The 18,952-nt window shown below is 52.1% G+C and overlaps 1 protein-coding gene across 1 annotated transcript in view; it reads left to right on the top strand.

Moving 5' to 3' along the window:
• Nucleotides 1–2,759: 2,759 nt before the first annotated feature.
• The window catches only part of Capn2 (calpain 2), a 50,724-nt gene continuing 34,531 nt past the window's right edge, over nt 2,760–18,952 (top strand). Inside the window, exons 1-2 of the mRNA NM_017116.2 lie at nt 2,760–3,422; nt 8,109–8,178. Coding sequence (NP_058812.1) covers nt 3,186–3,422; nt 8,109–8,178 — 307 coding nt within the window. The 5' untranslated portion in view covers nt 2,760–3,185. The remainder of the gene's footprint in view (nt 3,423–8,108; nt 8,179–18,952) is intronic.

The raw sequence follows: 18,952 nt of genomic DNA, 5'->3' as shown, positions 1-18,952 counted from the left end.
CAGATATGCCAGCTGTTTCTGATTCACTGCTACCCTTCTGGGCTGGATGAGTCATTTGGAAAGAGGGGATCTGTGTATGTCTCTATGGTTCCCTGACAGGGATCCTGTGGCCACAGAAAGAAAAGACTGAGCCAGCTCTCCTGAGAAAACACGGTGAGGGAACTTTGGGAACATAAAGCACAGTGTTGACTCAGGTTACGAACTGGTCCTTGTCCAAAGAGTGAGGTCAGTCATTACTCTGTGTGTCTACAAATCTATTGCAGTAGTTCTAGATGGTCTGGGGCCTTCGGGGAGCAGGATTCTATGCACATAGTTGGCTAGGTCGGCTGCCCTGCCCAAATGCACGGAGAAGGAGGTCACTAACCCGGAAGAGGAAGTCCTGAGTGAGAAGAGACATTCTTCCGCCTTGGCTTTGCAAAGCTTCAGTCTTGCAAGTTTCTGACTTGATGGCAGTGATGGGTGTAGCCTGCCCAGGCATTTGTAGCTTAAAGGATTGGGGAAAGTGGGGGGGGGGGGGAGGGTGGAGCAGGAGGGGGGATTGGAGGAGGGTTGCGGGGGGGGGGGGGGGCTGGCCTCCAGCTGCCAGGGAGGAGGAACTTTCTCCATCAGAAAACCAAACTTCTTGCTACAGCAGGATTGGGACAAACTTTTCCCCAAGAGCACTGAGCCCAGAAGAAATCAGGGTGGGGCCAATAGAAATGAGATAGTGGAAAAATTAAAGGCTCCCAGGAAAGGTCGAGAAGCATCTGAAACCATTGCCTGGGAACCCCCTGAACTACCAAGGACTACTGTGGTAGTCTTCTACTCCTTCAGTCACACAGGACAGGGCAGAGCCTGGTGACAAGCAGTATGCCTATCAGACAATGTGCTGGGAGTTGAAACCTGAAGACAGAGGATATCAAATAAAGTCAAATTTAGGTAGGAAGAGATGGTCTTTTCAAAGAAAGACCATGATCCTAGGCAGAATGGCCCACTCTCAGGACTCTGAAAGCCATCTCAGATTCAAACAGAAGAATAAGGGAGAGGAGGCTCCTTTTTCTGTGGCAGGGGAGGGACAGAGTCGGGGAGAATCTGGAAGAGAAGCTGGAGACACACTGGGAAATGACTAGTCAAGCAGGGGAATGCTCCAGCTATCATCATCCCCTTCCCAGAAGCTGGTGAAGGTGGGTTGGAAGCCCTGTTTCATTTGTGTGTGTGCCAGCCCGGGAGAGGCAGAGCTGTGGAGACAGGAAAGAAAGAAGGAACCCCAAATGAAGTTACAGCAAGCGAAGCAGTGGGTCAGCCTTGGGCAACAGTAGACACGAGGTTAAAGACAAGAATAGATACAGTTACAAGAATAGATACAGTTACAAGGCTAATATAGGTATGAACAGTTCTTACAGCTAATATTATGGCTGTCGTATTGATACAGAATGAACACATTTTAAGCGATTTTATTTGACAAATACAGATGGAATAACCAGACACATCATGTTTTGTTTGTTAGCCAGGGTCTCGCTGTGTAGCCCAGCTAGCCTGGAACTCTCCATGCAGACCAGGTTGGCCTGGAATTCATGGAGATCTGCCTGTCCCTGCCTCCCGGTGTTGGGATTTAAAGACATGGCCGCCGTGCTCAACACTAGGCATTTGTTTGCATCGTGATAGTTTCCAAGCTTCATAGCTTTCCCCGGAAGCTGTTTATTTTTTCCCACCGTCTGATTTCCTTTGGCCCCACCCTGATTTCTTCTGGGCTCAGGATTCAAAAGGGAAGTGGGGGGGGGTGACAGCAGACAGACACTTGTGAAGTGACAGTACAGACAAGCCCTCGCCTTGCCACAGGGAGACACTTTGATTCCTCCTGGAAGAGAGTCATTTGCATACCACATAGATATTTCAAGTTGCTACAGTCTCCTGCAGCTTCCAGAGTTACAAACTAAGAAACCATGCAATGCTGAACCAAGATGAGGCCCAAACCAGGGTTTCTCAACCTGGCACAGAGACATTGCAAACTGCATTCTTCTTGCTGTTCTCTCTGTAGAGCGATGCACTCGACCTTTAGTAGCACCCAGCTTCCACACAGTAGAGGCCAGGACCCTCTTTTTCCCCAGTTGCAACAATATGAAGAAAGCCTGCAGTTAGGGTCAAGAGCCTCTTGGGTCACACTGGTGGGTGTGGGTTGCTTCCGGTGGAGACCCCGTGCTTTAAACCACTCATAGAACGAGCAGATACTAAGCCAGCCCAGTATTCATTCCAGAGCTATGTTCAGTGTGTGAGCTGCAACTCCGGAACTCTCCCTGGACAAATGGTACCGTGGTACCTGCCACCAGTAGGGCCTCTGTTCTAAATGCTCTCCCAGCAGCAACTCAATAAACCCTCCCAGGTAAATCTGAGTTTTAACTAAGCACCACACTATCATTCTAGCATAGGTTTGCCTCGAGTGATCTTCCCCCTTTTCTTGAAATTTAGATTTAACACGCATAGATGTTTTCTGTCAAATTGTACAGCCCTACTTATGCATGAGTAGCTGTTCAGTAACTACAGAAGCCCTGGAATCTTAAAATCCGTGTGTTGCCAATGCCTAACCAGCTTTAATTCGTGGGGGTTACATCTTTGAGCTTCTATGAGGCTCAGTTTCTCATCTGTAAGATGGACACATCGGTAGCCATTTCTCAGAGATGTTGGGGTGTAGCACATGTGCCCAGGCCTGCAGAGCTCTCCGATCCTGAGCCCAGTGAGTGGTAACTGGCTCGGTCTTCGCGCGCTCACTCCCTCGTCCGCTCCTGACTCATTTGCTGTTTCCTGGACAGTCATTGCTGAGTTTCACCCTGCCTTCTTCCCGTTGAGTCTCAACTTTCGCACCCCAACTTGCAAGTGCCCTCCCCCACCCTCCTCCACGGCAACCGGGCCTCGCCATCCCGGGATCTGTCCGAAGGTGGCAGCATTGGCCCCTCAGTCCTCCACGGTCGGGCTGTCGCTGTGCAGGTCGCCGGCTGGCCGCGTCCGGAGCCCAGCGCCGAGCAGGCCTGGAGAGGCGGAGGCCACACCCCGCGCGCGGCCCAGGCGCTTCCCGCCGGTGAATCATCCCCGCAGCGGCAGCTCCCGCAGTCCGCTGCAGCGCCCCGGGCTTGGCCGCGCCCCAACCGAGTGCTGCGCCCCGCCTCTCCGCGACCCCTCTCTCTGTGCTGTGCGCCATCCCGATCGCTACCATGGCGGGCATCGCGATGAAACTGGCCAAAGACCGCGAGGCGGCCGAGGGGCTGGGGTCTCACGAGAGAGCCATCAAGTACCTCAACCAGGACTACGAGACACTGCGGAACGAGTGCCTGGAGGCCGGGGCGCTCTTCCAGGATCCTTCCTTCCCCGCCCTGCCGTCGTCCCTGGGCTTCAAGGAGTTGGGGCCCTACTCCAGCAAAACTCGGGGCATCGAATGGAAGCGGCCCACGGTAGGAAGCGCGAGGGGAACGGGTAGGGCCGGGATGGCCTGGAAGGGCACTCGGGGTTCCGGGAGGCTCCAGAGGGAGGCTGCGAGCCCCAGGCTACCGGGTTTGGTAGTCCTGACTTGGTAGTGCTCCTCGATTGCTGCTAAGGGGACTCCAGATGCAGGCTGAGGCCCACCCAGTGGACCTGTCTCAAGCTGCGCCCAGAGCGCTTCGCAGGACAGGACCCCAAATCCCATTAAGTGGACACGCCCTGGGCCTTCGGCTTCGGCTTCACACAGCAGCAGGGCCGCTGGGGTGAAACTTTTATTGGACTTTAGTGGTGAGACGGAGGGAGGAGACATGGGTCAGCTGTGGGGGGTGGGGTGGGGATATCGGAGTTAGGTAGAAGACTCTGGATTGCTGGGGTGAGGGGTAAGGGGCGGTCACAGACTAGCGCTGGCTAACATAGGTGGTCTCAAGTACATGAGGTAAAACGTTACATTTATCCAACTTGAATCTAGTCTATTTCTCAAAGTGCAGTTAGAGGATCCCTCCTCCAATATTGCCCAGGTAACTTAAAGAATCGAAGGGCTCCAATGATCCTGTTACTCATTATTTTGCTGGCCTAGAGTCCTCACCTGGTAACCTCTGCTCGACTCCTAGATGCTCTTGTTCCAACCCTCAGGGCCTCTGCCCTTGAGCCCTTCCCTTTCCCTTATGGTTTAAGGGTTCAGTAGAAGCCCTGCTGGTCCTCATCCCATGGGACCCCGCTTGACTTTTCCAGGGAACAGAGAGGAAATCTAAACTTTTAGATTCCTGTTAGGACAATGGACATTCATACCCTGCTTTCATACTCTTGGTTCTCCCAGGCTGCTTTTGTTATCCTGAATCTAGTCCGAAGTACCCTGGACTAGCTGGGGTGTGGCTCAGCTGGTAAAGTCTTTACTCAGTACGCCTGAAGCCCTGGGTTCTAACCCAAGCACCACATAAAATCAGGAGTATGGTAATGTATGCCTGTAATCCCAGCACTCAGGAGGCGGCGACAGGAGGAGATCAGAGATTCAAAGCCAGGGGCCATAAAGATGGCTCAACCTACTTAGTTCTATCCCAGAACCCACCTGGAAAAAGAGAACCAGCTTCCAAAAATTGTTCTCTGACCTCCACATGCACACTGTGGCACACAAGCAGAGTCTCACAGGCACGTGCGCGCGCGTACACACACACACACACACACACACACACACACACACACACACTAAATAATAAACGACGGAGACTGGTCTGGGTTATGCAGTGCATTTGAGGCCAGCCTGGACTACATGAGATCTTGACTCAAAATTTAAAAGTCTCTGTGGAGCAGGACCCAGAGCACCTGGGTACCTTGGATGGCTCACTGGCTCTCTCTTCCTCACCTCAGCTGGGCGTGGAGGTACACACCCTTGATACTTTGTAGCTTTGGTTGCTTAGTAAGTTCGAGGCCAACCTGAGCTACAAAGTAAGACTGTGTCTCAAAATTAAATGAAATAAAAATAAAACAAACCAGACCTCTCTGCTTTCTCTCTTCCCTAGCACCCTTGGGGCAGCTGCCATGGCTGGTGTCCCCTTCCTGGAGACCCCGTTCTTCTCTCTTACCCTTCTCATCTCCCAGGCATGCTCTTCCTGCAAGTCTGGCTCATTCACATTCTTTCCGAGAGTCCTTTTCCACCCTGCTGTTCTCTGTCCAATGCTCATTTCTGTCCTGGAGTTGTCACCATGAACCAACGCAGTCACATGTTTTCTTGCTTGGCTGAGCTGCTGTGTGTTATTTGCCATGTGCTCTCAGTGTCTTGCCAGGGTAGTGTCCCTTCTCAGGATTCATTCACTCACTCATTGATTCACTCATTCAATCACTCACCAGCATGTAGGGAGTGCTTACCTTAGCCCAGGCATTGGGACATCCATGAACAACAAGTCAGCAACTAATTGGAGAACGAATGAATGAACAAATGTACAGTCATTATGAACCTCAGATGACATCCGGCTGGGGAGACGACTCACAGACAGGAGAACGTGTTCCTTACATTTGCTTACTGTTTTACAACTTCTTATCCTAGTATCATTTCTGTGGTTATAAGACACCCTAAGCAAAAGCAACTAAGGGGAACAGCTGGCTTACAGTTCCAGGCTACAATTCATCATTAAGGGGAAGTCAAAGCAGGAACTCAAAGCTGAGGCACGTTCACCACCCACACACATACTGAGTCCACGGACCTTCCATTCAGTCGATGAGCAGTGATTGAACACCTCTTTTATTCCAGGCACAGTATACTTAGTTTCTGTCTCTGAACCCACGGAGGGCAGAAATGTCCTTCAACAGGTGACAGTGCCCGTGGACCTTCTGAGTAGAAAAAACAGAATTCCAGAGCCACTTCAGGGACACTGCCTAGGGCAAGCGGGCTATGCACCACACATCTTCATACAGTTGGAGAGACCAAAGCTTAGGAGTGTCAAATTTTCTCAAAACAAATAAGGACTGGAGCCGTGGCATGGCTGGACTACCTGTCTTGACCTGTCCTGTCAAACACCCGTGACTTGATTTAAGAGTTGTTTGGCTGTGAACAACTTGAGTTTGCTAAAGGTTGAATCACGAAAGAGGAAGGGATTAAAGGTGACTTCCAGAGAAAGCAGGACAGGCAAGGGAGCCGGTTAGCCATGTTGTGGGCTTGGGAGCTGATAACTCTTCCCGAGAGAATGTCATAGCACTGGCAAGAGAGCTCTCCACTGCAAAGAGATGACATAGACCATGACCACAGCCATACTGAGGGCAGTGGCCATGCCAGTCCACAGTGACGAGTGGCCCAGCATCATCTAAGGCTGGCCCATGAGGTCCTCCCAGCTGTCATGATAGAGTATTTGCCAAGGCCATTCACCTGACCCTGAGAACAGTCCTCTGTGGTGGTACACTTGTCTTCTTCAAACCCATTGTACAGATTCGGAACAAGCTTCAGGATGTCAAGTAACCCACCAGCATCCCAGGCCTTAGGCAATAAACGGCAGGGCTGAGATTCTCAGTGACTTATCAGAATCCAAGGCTCAAGCCTTCTTCCTTCTATGGCTACATTGTGTTTCATTCCAGGCTCCACAGGCTGTGACTGGGGCTCAGTTTTCTAAAGTATCTCTGGGTTGTGAAGTCTGAACTTGGACTTCTCTGGAGACCCTGAGGCAGTCTCTGAAGTATAATGGTAGCCCCCTTCTGAGATAAGAGCTTGGCTCCTGGATGATCAGTTTGACAGAGGCTCCTGGAACCGAGCCCAGTCTGCTCCATCCCCGGGGTTAAGTGCTTGCCTGGCAGGCCTTAGGAAAAGTTGACTTCCCTGCTCGGACAGAAATGCTTTCTCATTGCCTGGCGGCATTGCCCCTGCATCCGCCAGGCAGACTGATGGGGAAGCAGGAGGTGAGCATGCTGTGTGAGCTCCTGTGCTGCTGGAAACTGCCAGGATAGACCCAGCTCTCGCCCGGGGAAGAAGACTCCTGGTAGACAGAGTAGTGCCAAGAGTCAAAGCCATACTGCAGATGCGACATTACTACTGATCAGCTAAGATTCGGGCCCTGACTTCCTTTGTGGCTTTTGGGTGGAGCTCTTCAGAATCCGGAAACATCCAGAGGCCTGCTGGAGGGCTGAGCCCTTCCACGTTGGCTGTAGGGAGCAACCTCCTCAGAGGCATTAGGGTGTTAGCACTTCACACCAATGAGTTCAAACCCCCCGCAGTCTCTACCACTGGGGATCCTTGAAGCTTTGAGCAATCACTTTACCTCCTGAGGTGTTCTCCACTGGAGAACAGGAGGAGCTGACTCCATCTTGACTCCCCAAAGGGCTACAGGAGGTAAATCGCCATGCAGTGTCTGCGCAGCAGGTGCAGAAGGCATGAATTCTCTGAGTGCTGGGAGAATGCAGAAGGGCTGGATTCAGCCCCTGTCCCCAAGAAGCACTTGTATTGGAAAGATGGAGGAACAGGCTGGAGAGATGGCTCAGTGGTTAAGAGCACTGACTGCTCTTCCAGAGGTTCTGAGTTCAAATCCCAGCAACCACATGGTGGCTCACGACCATTTGTAATAGGATCTGATGCCCTCTTCTGGTGTGTCTGAAGACAGTGACAGTGTACTCAAATACGTAAAGTAAATAAATATTAAAAAGAAAGATGGTGGAGATGGTGGAGGGCCCATGAGTGTCACCAAACTGATTTAGGTTCTCAGAAACGCTAGGCCAGAACTCAAAGGGAAGGGTGGGGACAAATGTGGAAAGTAGGGAAGGAAAGGATCTTGAAACGTGAACAAACCATTTGGGAAATGTAGGCAAAGGGAGAATGATGTACAAACCCAAGCAGGCCCAGAAGAGAAGCTTCCAGAATGGTGGGCAGGGGGCACTTGGTGTGGAAGATCCCAAAGCCTAGCAGAGGATGCTGGATGCCTTCCCTGGCCCTGGTAAACAGTATAATGGAGCAGGCTGCAGGAAATTTGGAGTGTGGGGAGTCTGGTGACTTCCTGGAAACCTTCCCCCACACACACACAGGACCAATGAAATGGGGTCACATAGACCTCTTCCTAGCATGGAGGTCTGACAAGAACCATTCCTCAGGGCTGAGCAGCATGAGGAGGAGCGGCTTGAGGCAACCCCAGGGAACCGAGGCTCCTGTCCACGGTGCTGACCATGCTCCGTGTGTTTGTTTCCAGGAGATCTGCGCAGACCCCCAGTTCATTATTGGAGGTGCTACCCGCACAGACATCTGCCAAGGAGCCCTTGGTAAGTAGTGGGGTCTGGAGCAGGCTGTGCTGTGTCTGTGTCAACTGCAAGTTCTGTGGCTTCTCTCCCCAAGCTATGAGTGACTTCCATTTTCAGAAGCTCCCTGGATTTCTTGTCTCCTGGCGATGCCCCCTAGCCGGTCACTAGGCTAAGGCGGAAGGTCTGTGCCACACAAGTCAGGTCCAAGAGGAGGCAGTGACTCAGTGTGAAGGAAGGGGGATCCTTTCACTGCTGAGAGGAAGTAGAAAACACTAGGGCCCGCTCTGCCTGGCAGCAGCTCCCTGCAGAAGCTCACCAGGGAAAGCAGTGTGGATTGTGAGCAATCCCATAATTCAGTCTAATCCAAGCATCCATCAGTATTGGGAGGGCCCTGCCTGAGAATTAGGGCTCTAGGGTCCCCAGCTTCTGAAACTCCACAGGCTTCTGGTGAATTTCAGCCATGAGAATCCACCTTCGCTTTTTCTTATACATAATAAACATAGGCCTATTATTATTTAGGGTAGATTACTTGCTCTGATAAACCAGAAACCTGCTATCTGCCTCAGTGGACTTCCCAAACAAGTCCACTATAACAAAACTGGTTTTCTAGAATTCACCACCTTCTCATGCCCACCTCATAGAGGTTTTGATCTCATACTGGTGGCAGCCACTCTTCAGAAAGTCAGTCACTAAACCATGCTTGCCCACACTCTAAGATTCCCCCTGACTCTTCTCATTTTACAGATGAGCCTTGCCATGCTGTCGTCAATGGAGAGGCCTAGTGTACAGGCACATTTGTCTGACCCCAGCACTAGTGTGTTAAGTGCCAAGATGGCCTCCCCAGAAAGAGGCCTGCAAAAATACCACTGTGTGGGGGATGTGATAGCTTGTTCAAACTCTCAGGATGGAGCAGCCTCTAGAGAGAACCGGACCCAGGCCTGTCGGAACACAACTTTTGCTGAGTGGGATTCCTAAAATTCTATAGAGTTTTTTCACCTGCAGAAAACAGGCCCAGGAAAGAGAGCAGACCGGGCATCCTAGGGTGCCTAAGATGAGTGTCCTTTGGGGACAAGCCACTGCTTAAAGGAAATGGAGAGGGTGGGGTTGGAGGTTGATTGAGATTTTGACTGACCTGGGAGCATTTGAAGGGTCTAGGAAAATACAGCAGTTTCTGGGTGCTAACGAAGCCTGCACAACTACTTCAGAAGTCTGTCCACATCCTAAGGCCCGGGCCACATGTAACAAGTGCCTGAGCTAAGGCCCATTTCCGCTCCACCAAGCAGTTTGGGAGGGGCCACAAGGGTTAAACTCCTGGGAGAAATTGTTTGCTGTATGCCCGGAACTGAATGGGAAAGAGGCATGTAGACCTTCCTAAACGTTCTCAGTAATCAGTTTAAGATTTCTGGAAGTACCAGAGTAGCCATTTTATCTTCCTTCGGCTTCATATTCTGGGAGATTCTAACGAGGCTGTGGGTGGTGAAATGTGGCTTACTGAACTCTCACCCGTACTCTGACATCTGGGCTTGAGATCCTGAAGGGGTGGTGACATCGCCAAGTCCCAAAAGACTCAGAGGCAATAGAAGGGCTGTGGCAGACAGACACACATTCCCAGTAGGGTTGGTAACAACATCTTCAACTCCCAAAAGGCTGAGAAGCAACAGAACAGGACTGGGGCGAAGACACAGGTTTCAGTAATGTCAATGGTTGGGAGACCATGGCCCAGGCATCCCTGGGGACCTCAGTTTTCCCAAAATGCAGGAGGGAAGGTAAACAAGATGTTATCAGAGCCCACTGATGTGTGGCATTCAGCCCTCTAAGGCTGTTCTTGCAGTGGGGCGGGATAGTGGTGCAGTTCTTGACCAGCATTCATGAATGAGGTCCCAGGTTCAATCCCTGTGGCAGCAACCAGTCACTCAGTAAGATCAAGTCCCCAGCCAACTGTTTTTCATTCTTTGGTCCGGTGGGTAAGCAAGACGTATCACCTGAGAAACAGTGCATGACTCAGACGGCAGCATTGGGTTTACTTGGTTTGGTTGCACAGCACCATCCCGAATCCCAAGTAGATAGTTTTTCACGCATGCTATGCAGATATGAAAAACTGAAGCACAGAGGCAGGAGGGTCCATGGAAGGCTGTGTCCTAGTCATTGTCAGAGCTCTGGTCTGATGCCAAGTCATTTTATAACCCGACAGGTTCAGAATCCTCAGTGCTGAGCTGAGAGAGGATGTTTCATTTTCTCTGTGCCTCCTACCCAAATGCGTTCACTGCCCCAGTGAGCCTTCGTAAATGACCTCCTTGGATGTGTACACGTTCTTGCATCTGTCCACACCCTCCCACACCCGTTACCGTGCTGCCCTCCAGGGCTTTACTCAGTCTCTCACCTGCATTCCTGGAAGGCTCAGCTTCGGGCCCTCCCTCAAATGCCCCGCATCACCACCACGGCTGTGTGCGCATGCGCACCCGTGAGTGTGCGCACACCCGTGCCTGTGCCCATGCTTGTGCCAGTGCGTATGTGCGCGTGGGCACACACGGAGGCACAGAGGTGCTCCCACCGTGAGCCACCTGCGTTGCAGAACGTGGTTGGGCAAGGCATGGACTCAGCAAAGAAAAAGAATCTGCCCTTCTTCAAGGAAGACTGGAGTGGAAAGGCTGAGCCTTAGTTAGGCCGGCTGGAAGGCCAGCCACTCTGTACTCTGTAACTGCTGATTGTGATGGATTCTGTGCCCAGCAGGCCTCTGAGGTCCAGGTGAGAGTGCTGACACAGCTGTTCAAATGGCAGGCCTGTGCAGCCCTGTGCGCTCTGGGCCATTGAAGTGAGCCACTTCATCTCCACCTTCATTGAGCTCCCAGAACACCTACCACCAGGTGTTTGGCCACAGGGTGACCTTCTGCGCAGCCTCCTAGTGCTCGCCTCATTAGAGAGCAGCAGGAAGGCAGCTCTGTGGGACCTATGGCCCTGAAGGTGTAGTTTCTGGTCTTACCTCCTCCACCACTGAGTAGCAGTGATGATCTTGGGTAGGCCACCCACCTTTTGCGAGCGTTTGTTATTGGTTTTTGTTTCTTTTTTTCATTATAATAAATAAAACTATGTGCTTTTAGAATAATTTTAGATTTACAGAAAAATCAAGGAGGTATTGCATAGAATCAGAACCAGTTTCCAGTCATGACCATCACACGAGTGTGGTACATTTGCTACCATAGACGAACCAGTATCGGTACACTCTCCTGAGGTCCGCGGAGACTCCTCAGGTTTATCCAGAGACCTTTTGCATCTCGGGGTCTCTCCAGAATGCCTCACTACATCATTGTCATGGCCCCCAGAGCATCTCTCTACTGTGACAGCTTCTCAGTCCTGTTTTTTTTTTCTTGTTAAATGTGCCAGTTTCAAAGAGCACCAGCCAAGAATTTTGCACAATGCTCTTCTCTTGGGGTTTGCAGGCGTCTCTTTTAAAGTAATATACATATGCCTATAACCCCAGCACTCAGGAGGCTGAGACAGGAGGGTCGCTAAGGGTTCCGGGCTACCCTGATCTATGTTGCAAGACCTTATCTCAGACGTCAAATTTAATAATAATTATTATTATAATTAATAATCGCCATAGTAGTAGGGAGGAGAAAAAGAAGTAGAAATAGTAATAGCAGCAGCAGAAGGAGAAGGAGAAGGAGGAGGAGGAGGAGGAGGAGGAGGAGGAGGAGGAGGAGGAGGAGGAGGAGGAGGAGAAGAGGAGGAGGAGGAGGAAGAAGAAGAAGAAGAAGAAGAAGAAGAAGAAGAAGAAGAAGAAGAAGAAGAAAAGCCTGTAGTTTAAAGAAAAAAAAAACAACAAAACAACACACACACACACACACACACACACACACACACACACACACACACACACAGACAGTGACCAGAAAACAAGCGTCAGCTGGTTTAATAGTGAACCCATCTCTCTTCACGGTCCTTCTACCAGCCCCACCCCCAGCCCCTATCCCTCATCCTGCCCCACCCCACCCCACCCCACCCCACCCCCCAGTAGAGGCCCCTCCCTGAGCACTTTAGCATCTATGAGTCATGGTTTCTGCAGATTTCCTTTCTGCTGCAAACGCTTGCACAGCTGCTGTCAGCCTCCCTGTTGTTTTTCCTGCTGCAGATAAGGCAGCAGAAACCGGGCTCTGGTGAAGGGCTAAGCTGCTGTTTTGCCCCTAAGCCCTGTCATGTCCTGGCTGACCCCAGCCTTGGCCATCAGATAGCAAGGCTACAGCCCTGCCTGGTCTGCAGCTCTGTGCTTGACTGTGGGAGTAGAAGTGGTGGGAAGCCATCAGAGCTTCCAGCTCTCTATGGATTCTCCTCTGAAGCCGTGACAAGCCCAGCAGGTAGCAGGGTGACAGGGTTCTAGGTCTGTGGGTCAGGATGTGATCTTTGGTTTGTCTGGGTAGTCCCTCGACCTTCCCACCAGCTGTCTGTACCTAGGAGCCACACTGCACCCCTATATCGACCCAGTCACCACGTCTGAGTAGAAAGGGTTGGGCCGGGTTTTCCTAAGACCTACACTTGCGACATTCTGTGACTTTAAAAATCTGTCAGTTCAACTATGCTTAAGAGCAGGGTCCTAAATCAGTGGAGCCTTGCTTAGCTTAGCCTCAGCTCCCAACAGTATGAACTCTGGGGAAGCTCCTCTCCAGGGTTCTAGCAGTAAGGACTTCATGTCCTATGAGGTCCAGGGGGGTCCTGGCCACAATGTTGTGTAGAAGATGAGCCCCAGGATGAGGTGGCCTAGAAGGCAGGTGTGCAATGAAGCAGGCTAGACCAGCTCTGTCCCAGGAGAGCACTTAGCAGTGATATAAATGTCCAGCTATACTACCCAGTAGGCTAACCGCCAGTCATGTCCCTGAGCGACACTCAAAGTGTGAGGTGTGCAACTGAGGAACTGAACTTGGTGTTTTGTTTTCTGAAGTGAGGTCTCACTCCATGGCCCACTCCCTGATTCAAGGAGCTCTTCCTGCCCTGGCTTCCCACACATGTGGACATGTGGATGCTAAGTGTGCACCATCATGACGGGTGGGGGAACTGAACTTGTAGGTTTTATTTAAATCCCACTAAATGTGTCTGTGGCAGCAGATAGTGCTGGGTTTTGGTGCCCGGTGATTAGAGGCCTCTTAGCTCCGTCACTTTGAACAGCAGGAGTGCCCTTCCATATACTGGGTTTGACAACCCTGAAGATGAAATGGAATGACTTACAGAGGCTCAGTGTGCAAGAGGGTGAGCCGTGGAAAGGTTTAGTAAGGTCTCTGGGGACAGAATGTCAGAGGGGAGTATGCTCAGATGAGGTTTCATCACCCTGCCCATCTTCCATGCCTGAATAGGACCAGCCTTAGCACCTAATGTGGTGACCATGATGCTGTCAGAGAGAGAAGTGACTGAGGGGCATAACACTGGGGAAAGTTCCAGATTCCTCTGCTCCCGTGCCTTGGAGTTGTGATGGTCAAAACTTCCTGCTATTTCCTCCCCAGAGCCAAAGGCCATTAATGCCACACAGCCCGGGTCCCTGCACCGCATAGCCTAGGCTCCTATACCCGCACAGCCCAAGCCCCTGTACCACAGAGCCTAGGCTCCTATACCACACAGCCTGGGCTCCTGTGCTTGCCCCCAACACCCTGGTAATGTTGGTCATCAGTTTTCAATTACCCGCCTATGAAATGGGAACCATAAGGACATTTGAGTCCTCTTTCCTTTTCCCACACAATGGAGCATCTCGAGATTTCTGACTCTAAGGTACTCTTGAGACCCCGGGGCCTCTGGGGATTCCTTTCTCCCTCTGGAGATCAGAGAGAACCCACACCTTCACCATTTCTTGTCAAGCCAACCTTCCTTCTGGTGTTACTCCTCCATCTAGTTGCCTCAGCTCAATCCCTTTGCATCCCTCGGGCTGCTGCAGAGGGGGAGGAAGGATGGCTGCTGAAGAGCAGGCGCCTCAGTGGACAGGAGCCCCCCTCTCTCCTCTTCTGTGGGTGTGGGAGGCAGTGAGCTGGGGAAGGGGTGTGAGCCCCTGCAGCCTCCCCCTCACCCCCACCGCCTCTTTCAGGGAGTCCCCACAGCAGTAGAGAGAAAGACAAGGGAATGAATTGGGTCTTTTTCTGTACAAGAGACTGACGCCCTTATGCTGATGAGGAGGGGCTGCCCTTATGCTGAAGAGGAGGGGCTGCCCTTATGCTGATGAGGAGGGGCTGCCCTTATGCTGATGAGGAGGGGCTGCCCTTATGCTGATGAGGAGGGGCTGCCCTTATGCTGATGAGGAGGGGCTGCCCTTATGCTGATGAGGAGGGGTTGCCCTTTTGCTGATGAGGAAGGGTTGCTGCTCTCCAGCTCAGGTTCCTGCCCTCCCCACGCAGATGAAGATAAGATGGCATGCATGTTATGTTGGGAACTCCCATTAGGGGAAGCCTCTTCTGGTTTGCTGCCAGGCTGTGGAATGACTAACAGGAGGCCAGGCCTAGAGTGACTTATCACCCTGACACAGGCCTGGCTCTAGGCTGGGTGCTTCCTCTAGAGGAAACCACACAGCTAGCTCCACAGGGACCCTCGACTGTCATTAGGGTCATTCTTTCTTATCCCCTTTATTTTATTTTTTTTTTTTTTGGTTCTTTTTTTTCGGAGCTGGGGATCGAACCCAGGGCCTTGCGCTTCCTAGGCAAGCGCTCTACCACTGAGCTAAATCCCCAACCCCTCTTATCCCCTTTAAAGTCAAGACCTTCAGTTCCCTGAGAACTGGGGTTCCCTCCCTCTCTGGGCTGCCTAGGACAGGAGCTTGGCTTGTCCCTTCCCCCACGAGGTGCCAGGAGGGGTGGAGACTGAAGGTGATGTTGAAGGCAGGAATGTAGCTAGGAGCTGCTTCCGAGTTCCTTTTTATCCATCCAGCTGTGGACCAGTGAGGGGAGGAAGGGGGCCAGCATAGGATGGAGCCACAAAACCAGCAGGACAGAAAGCAGGCTTTCTCCTGGGTGTCATTTGGGGCAGAGAATTCTTGGTTGGTGAAGGGGTTGGGAGTCCCTTCAGAGTCTGTTCAGGACAAATCCCCACAACAGGTGCTCAGCAAAAAGGAGATGTATTACCAGGGAGGGACCGGAGATTGGGGGGTTGGAGGGCAGAGCTGCCTCTAGACTGGGAAAAGGCAAGAAGCAGCAGGTGGTATTTGCAGGAGTGAATTTTCAAGGAGAAAGGGGGATAGTTTGTGCTAGGATGAATTGGTAAGTCCTGATTGGACAGATTAGCCCGTGTCACCAAATAATGATCGTTGGACCTTGATGTTTAGTCTCGGGAATGAGTCAGTGGCTAAATAAGGAAATAGAACCTGGGGGCCTAGCTTCGGGGATGTAATCTAACTGTCTAGCAAGGGAGAGGGAAGGAGGGTGGGCAAGGCCAGCCTGCAGTACTTAGGCCTGCTAAAGAGCCCTTCAGTGGGGGAAGGCGGGAGAGGGTGTGTTCTTGAGAAGTCAGCAGCATTCTAGGCCACTGCTACCCCGCACTTGCCAGGAACACTCCCTCAGACAGGTTGAGATGGTCCTAGTGTGGGGAGGACGGAAACGTCCCAGTCGGAGCCACTGGCAAAGGAGCACAGGGTCTCGGACACAAGGCCACAGAGGGTCACACCACACTGGGTTGGCCATCGAGGAGGCTCCCCAGACGGGTGGCAGTGCTCTGATGGTACATGCCAAAGACAGCCGCACACACCTCCCGAATTGCAGCAGCCTAACTGAGGCAAGATTATGCCTACAGTAACATTGGAGCCACGGGGCAGCTTGCACAGGGATTCAGCATTGTTGGGATATTTGAGCACGTGGGAGAGGAAGACCAGGCTTCCCACCAGCACTGGGAGGAGCTTCAAAAAGGAGAAGGTGGGGAAGACTTCTCTTGAGTTTCTGTCAGGCCCGTCTACCAGTTTCTTCAGTTTCCCAGCTCTGGTCCATCCTAAAGCACTCATTGGAAGTGTGTGGGAATGTATCTGGAGACCAGGGTGTCCCGTGTGTGACCTGCGAAGTTGATGTCCAGGACATCCGGACAATAGCCTCTCAAACCCTTAGAGACTCAGTCAGCTGGTGCAGCTAAAATGTAAATGGCTTTGACGTGCCTGGAGGGGCTGACAGGGTGGGACAGCCTAGTATCAGAAAGTGAAGCGTTAAGGCGGAGCCTCAGTCTCAATCCCCCTCACTGTCCCCCCCACCCCCAGGATGAGGGCTGCACTTCAGATTCCAAACCGACTGACCTTTCTACCCTGAGCTGTGCCTATTCTCCACACCTTTGACCCTTCCCTCTCCCCAACTCTCCTCACTCAGTCCCAGCTGCCCCTCTGCTAAGCCCACCCCATGGCCTCGTCCCTGCCAAGACCTGTGTGCACCACCATCATTGGGATCCAGTCTCCATGTCGAGTTAGCTGCCCAAGTGTCTTGACATTGCCTAAGGCTAGATTAGAGGGTGATGGTGCCCTCTGGCCTGCATGCACAGCACAGGGGTGTGTGTGTGTGTGTGTGTGTGTGTGTGTGTGTGTGTGTGTGTGTGTGTAAAGGTAGAAGAACCACAGAAAGTTAAGCACAAATGAGAGAAAATGTAACCATCAAAACTTTCCAGGCACAAGGAGAGCTTTCAGGAGTGATGGAGTTGGCTGGTCTGTGTCCTGTCTCCCTTTCCCCCACCCCCACCCCTTCCCCCTCGAGCTTAAGCACTGCCTTGGCCGGTGGTTGAAGTTTATGAACGATGGGTGTCTCCCTCCCCTGGGCTTATAACTCACTCATAGCCATGGTAGGGCTAAGCTGACACAGGGCCTGGTCAGGGTTTATCCCCAGGCTATTGCTTTCTGGTGTGGTGAAGATGTGCAGAACCCAGCTTGCCCTAGGTCCCCTGGGTGCTTCGCCACTCTGCCTCACTTTCCTGTTTGGGAAGGAAAGGTGTTGACAGCTGAAGGACACGGGAGAGAAAACACCCAACAAGTATGTCATCTTTCCCTTAGTAAGCAGCTGCAGATGAGTCAGCTAGCCACAGATATTCCCCACGGTGGTACAGGTGACCCTGGTCTGCACACGGGGCTGCCGCACAGGGTGCAGGGACCAGGAGTACAGCTCTGGAAATTTACTGGCATAGTCCTGAATGAATTTATCTTTTCAGGAGAGAGCCCTGAAGATTAAAGGAACCATTCATAAGGCCTGTCCTACCTAAGACGGGATCTGGGGTGCCAATGGGGACCAGTCTGCAGGCTTGGGTGTGGCAAGAAGGCTGTGGGGGTCTAGGGGTGCTCATTGGAGCAACAGGAAATAATTAGCCCTTTCATCCAGGAAGACGAAGTGAGTCTCCAAGGCTGAGTCCAAGGTGTGGAAAAGCCCAGACTCCAGCTTTGACTGGCTTTGGCCAAGCAAATTAAAATGGGTAGAGAAAGTCTGAATTCATAGAGACCCTAAGGGCCCGTGGATGAAAGGCCTTCTCAGCTGCCCCAGGCTAGAGAGAATATCACTGAATTGTTGAGGAATAAAAGAAAGATAAACCAAGCAGTAGAAGCTGGTCTGTCGAGGCAGGAGTCTCGGGAGAGCCCATCAGGGGAAGAAACCGTGAGCACAACCGTGGACTCAGGAAGAGGAAGATGCTGGCTTCTGAGAGCCTTGCAGCCTTGTGCTCTGTCAGGTCACCAAGCAGAGAAGGGACCTCCAAAAAGCCTGCGATTCTCAGGTCCAGGGCCCAGCTCTAGATGGCCTAAAGAGAAACTAGGTTTCCCCTGAAAATTTGGTCTGGTGAAGCAGGGTGTGCGGGCTTTCTCTGTAAGGCCCACTCTTACCTCTTAAGCAATTGTGCAAACATGGCTTTGACCTCAGTGCTGAGCTTGACCTCCATATTGACCTTGACTTCAGTACTGACCTTGACCTCCTTTGTTTGGACAGCAGCATTTTCTGCAACTTTGGAAGCACCCCCAAAAGCTCAGCCAGAACCATGAGACAGAGCTACAAACACCACTGTCCCCTCCTCCCCTCCCTCCCACCTTAGTGACAATCTGTCCCTCTCCTCCCCAAGCCCTTCTGCCAGCCTCACACCTCCCAGAACAAAACTGCCAAAGGTGACTAAGGTTTGCACAGGACAAAAAGAAAGGCAGCAAGGTTCACCCAAAGTCAAGTGGCAGCAGCATCGGACCAGACCTAGGTTTCTAACCACAATTGTGTGTATCTGTCGGCCTCGGCCTCAGCCTCAGCCTCAGCCTCAGCCTCAGCCTCAGCCTCAGCCTCAGCCTCAGCCTCAGCCTCAGCCTCAGCCTCAGCCTCGGGTGGGCCTCTTGGGTCTCACTTGATTAGCTTCTCGCCACACAGGCTGGGCCAGTGCCCCTGCCCGAAGTGACTGCTGCCCCTCCAGCCTTAGTGTCCAAGGCTCCTGGGTCATGGGCCCAGTGGGCAACTGTCATGTCCATTTTGTTTACCTATCAAGCAAATGGGACAAGTGGTGCTTAGGACAATGTAAGGAGGGTGGCTCACACCCAGGGAAGGAAAGGCCACAGGAAGGGAGAGCCTGGGCCAAGGAACAAAGTGAACTGAAGCTACAGGGGGTTGAGAGAGTAAAGAACCTAGAGTCTGAGGAGCTTGGGAGGGCGGTGTTACGGTTAATGGTGCCTTCTGGTGCTGGAAGAAAAAACGGGTGTGTGGAACATGCCGGAGGGGTGAAAAACTAGACGCAGAACTGGGTAGGCCAGGTCTCTGAACTGGCATGAGCTCTGCCTACAGTAAGTCACACCCTGGACGGGAACCCTGGAGGACCTCAACAGAGGAAAGCAGGATTTCTCAGTGTGTCT

The sequence above is a fragment of the Rattus norvegicus genome, chromosome 13, assembly GCF_036323735.1.
Source record: "Rattus norvegicus strain BN/NHsdMcwi chromosome 13, GRCr8, whole genome shotgun sequence".
NCBI classification, from domain to species: Eukaryota; Metazoa; Chordata; class Mammalia; order Rodentia; family Muridae; genus Rattus; species Rattus norvegicus.
This window is presented reverse-complemented; position numbering and strand designations above follow the sequence as displayed.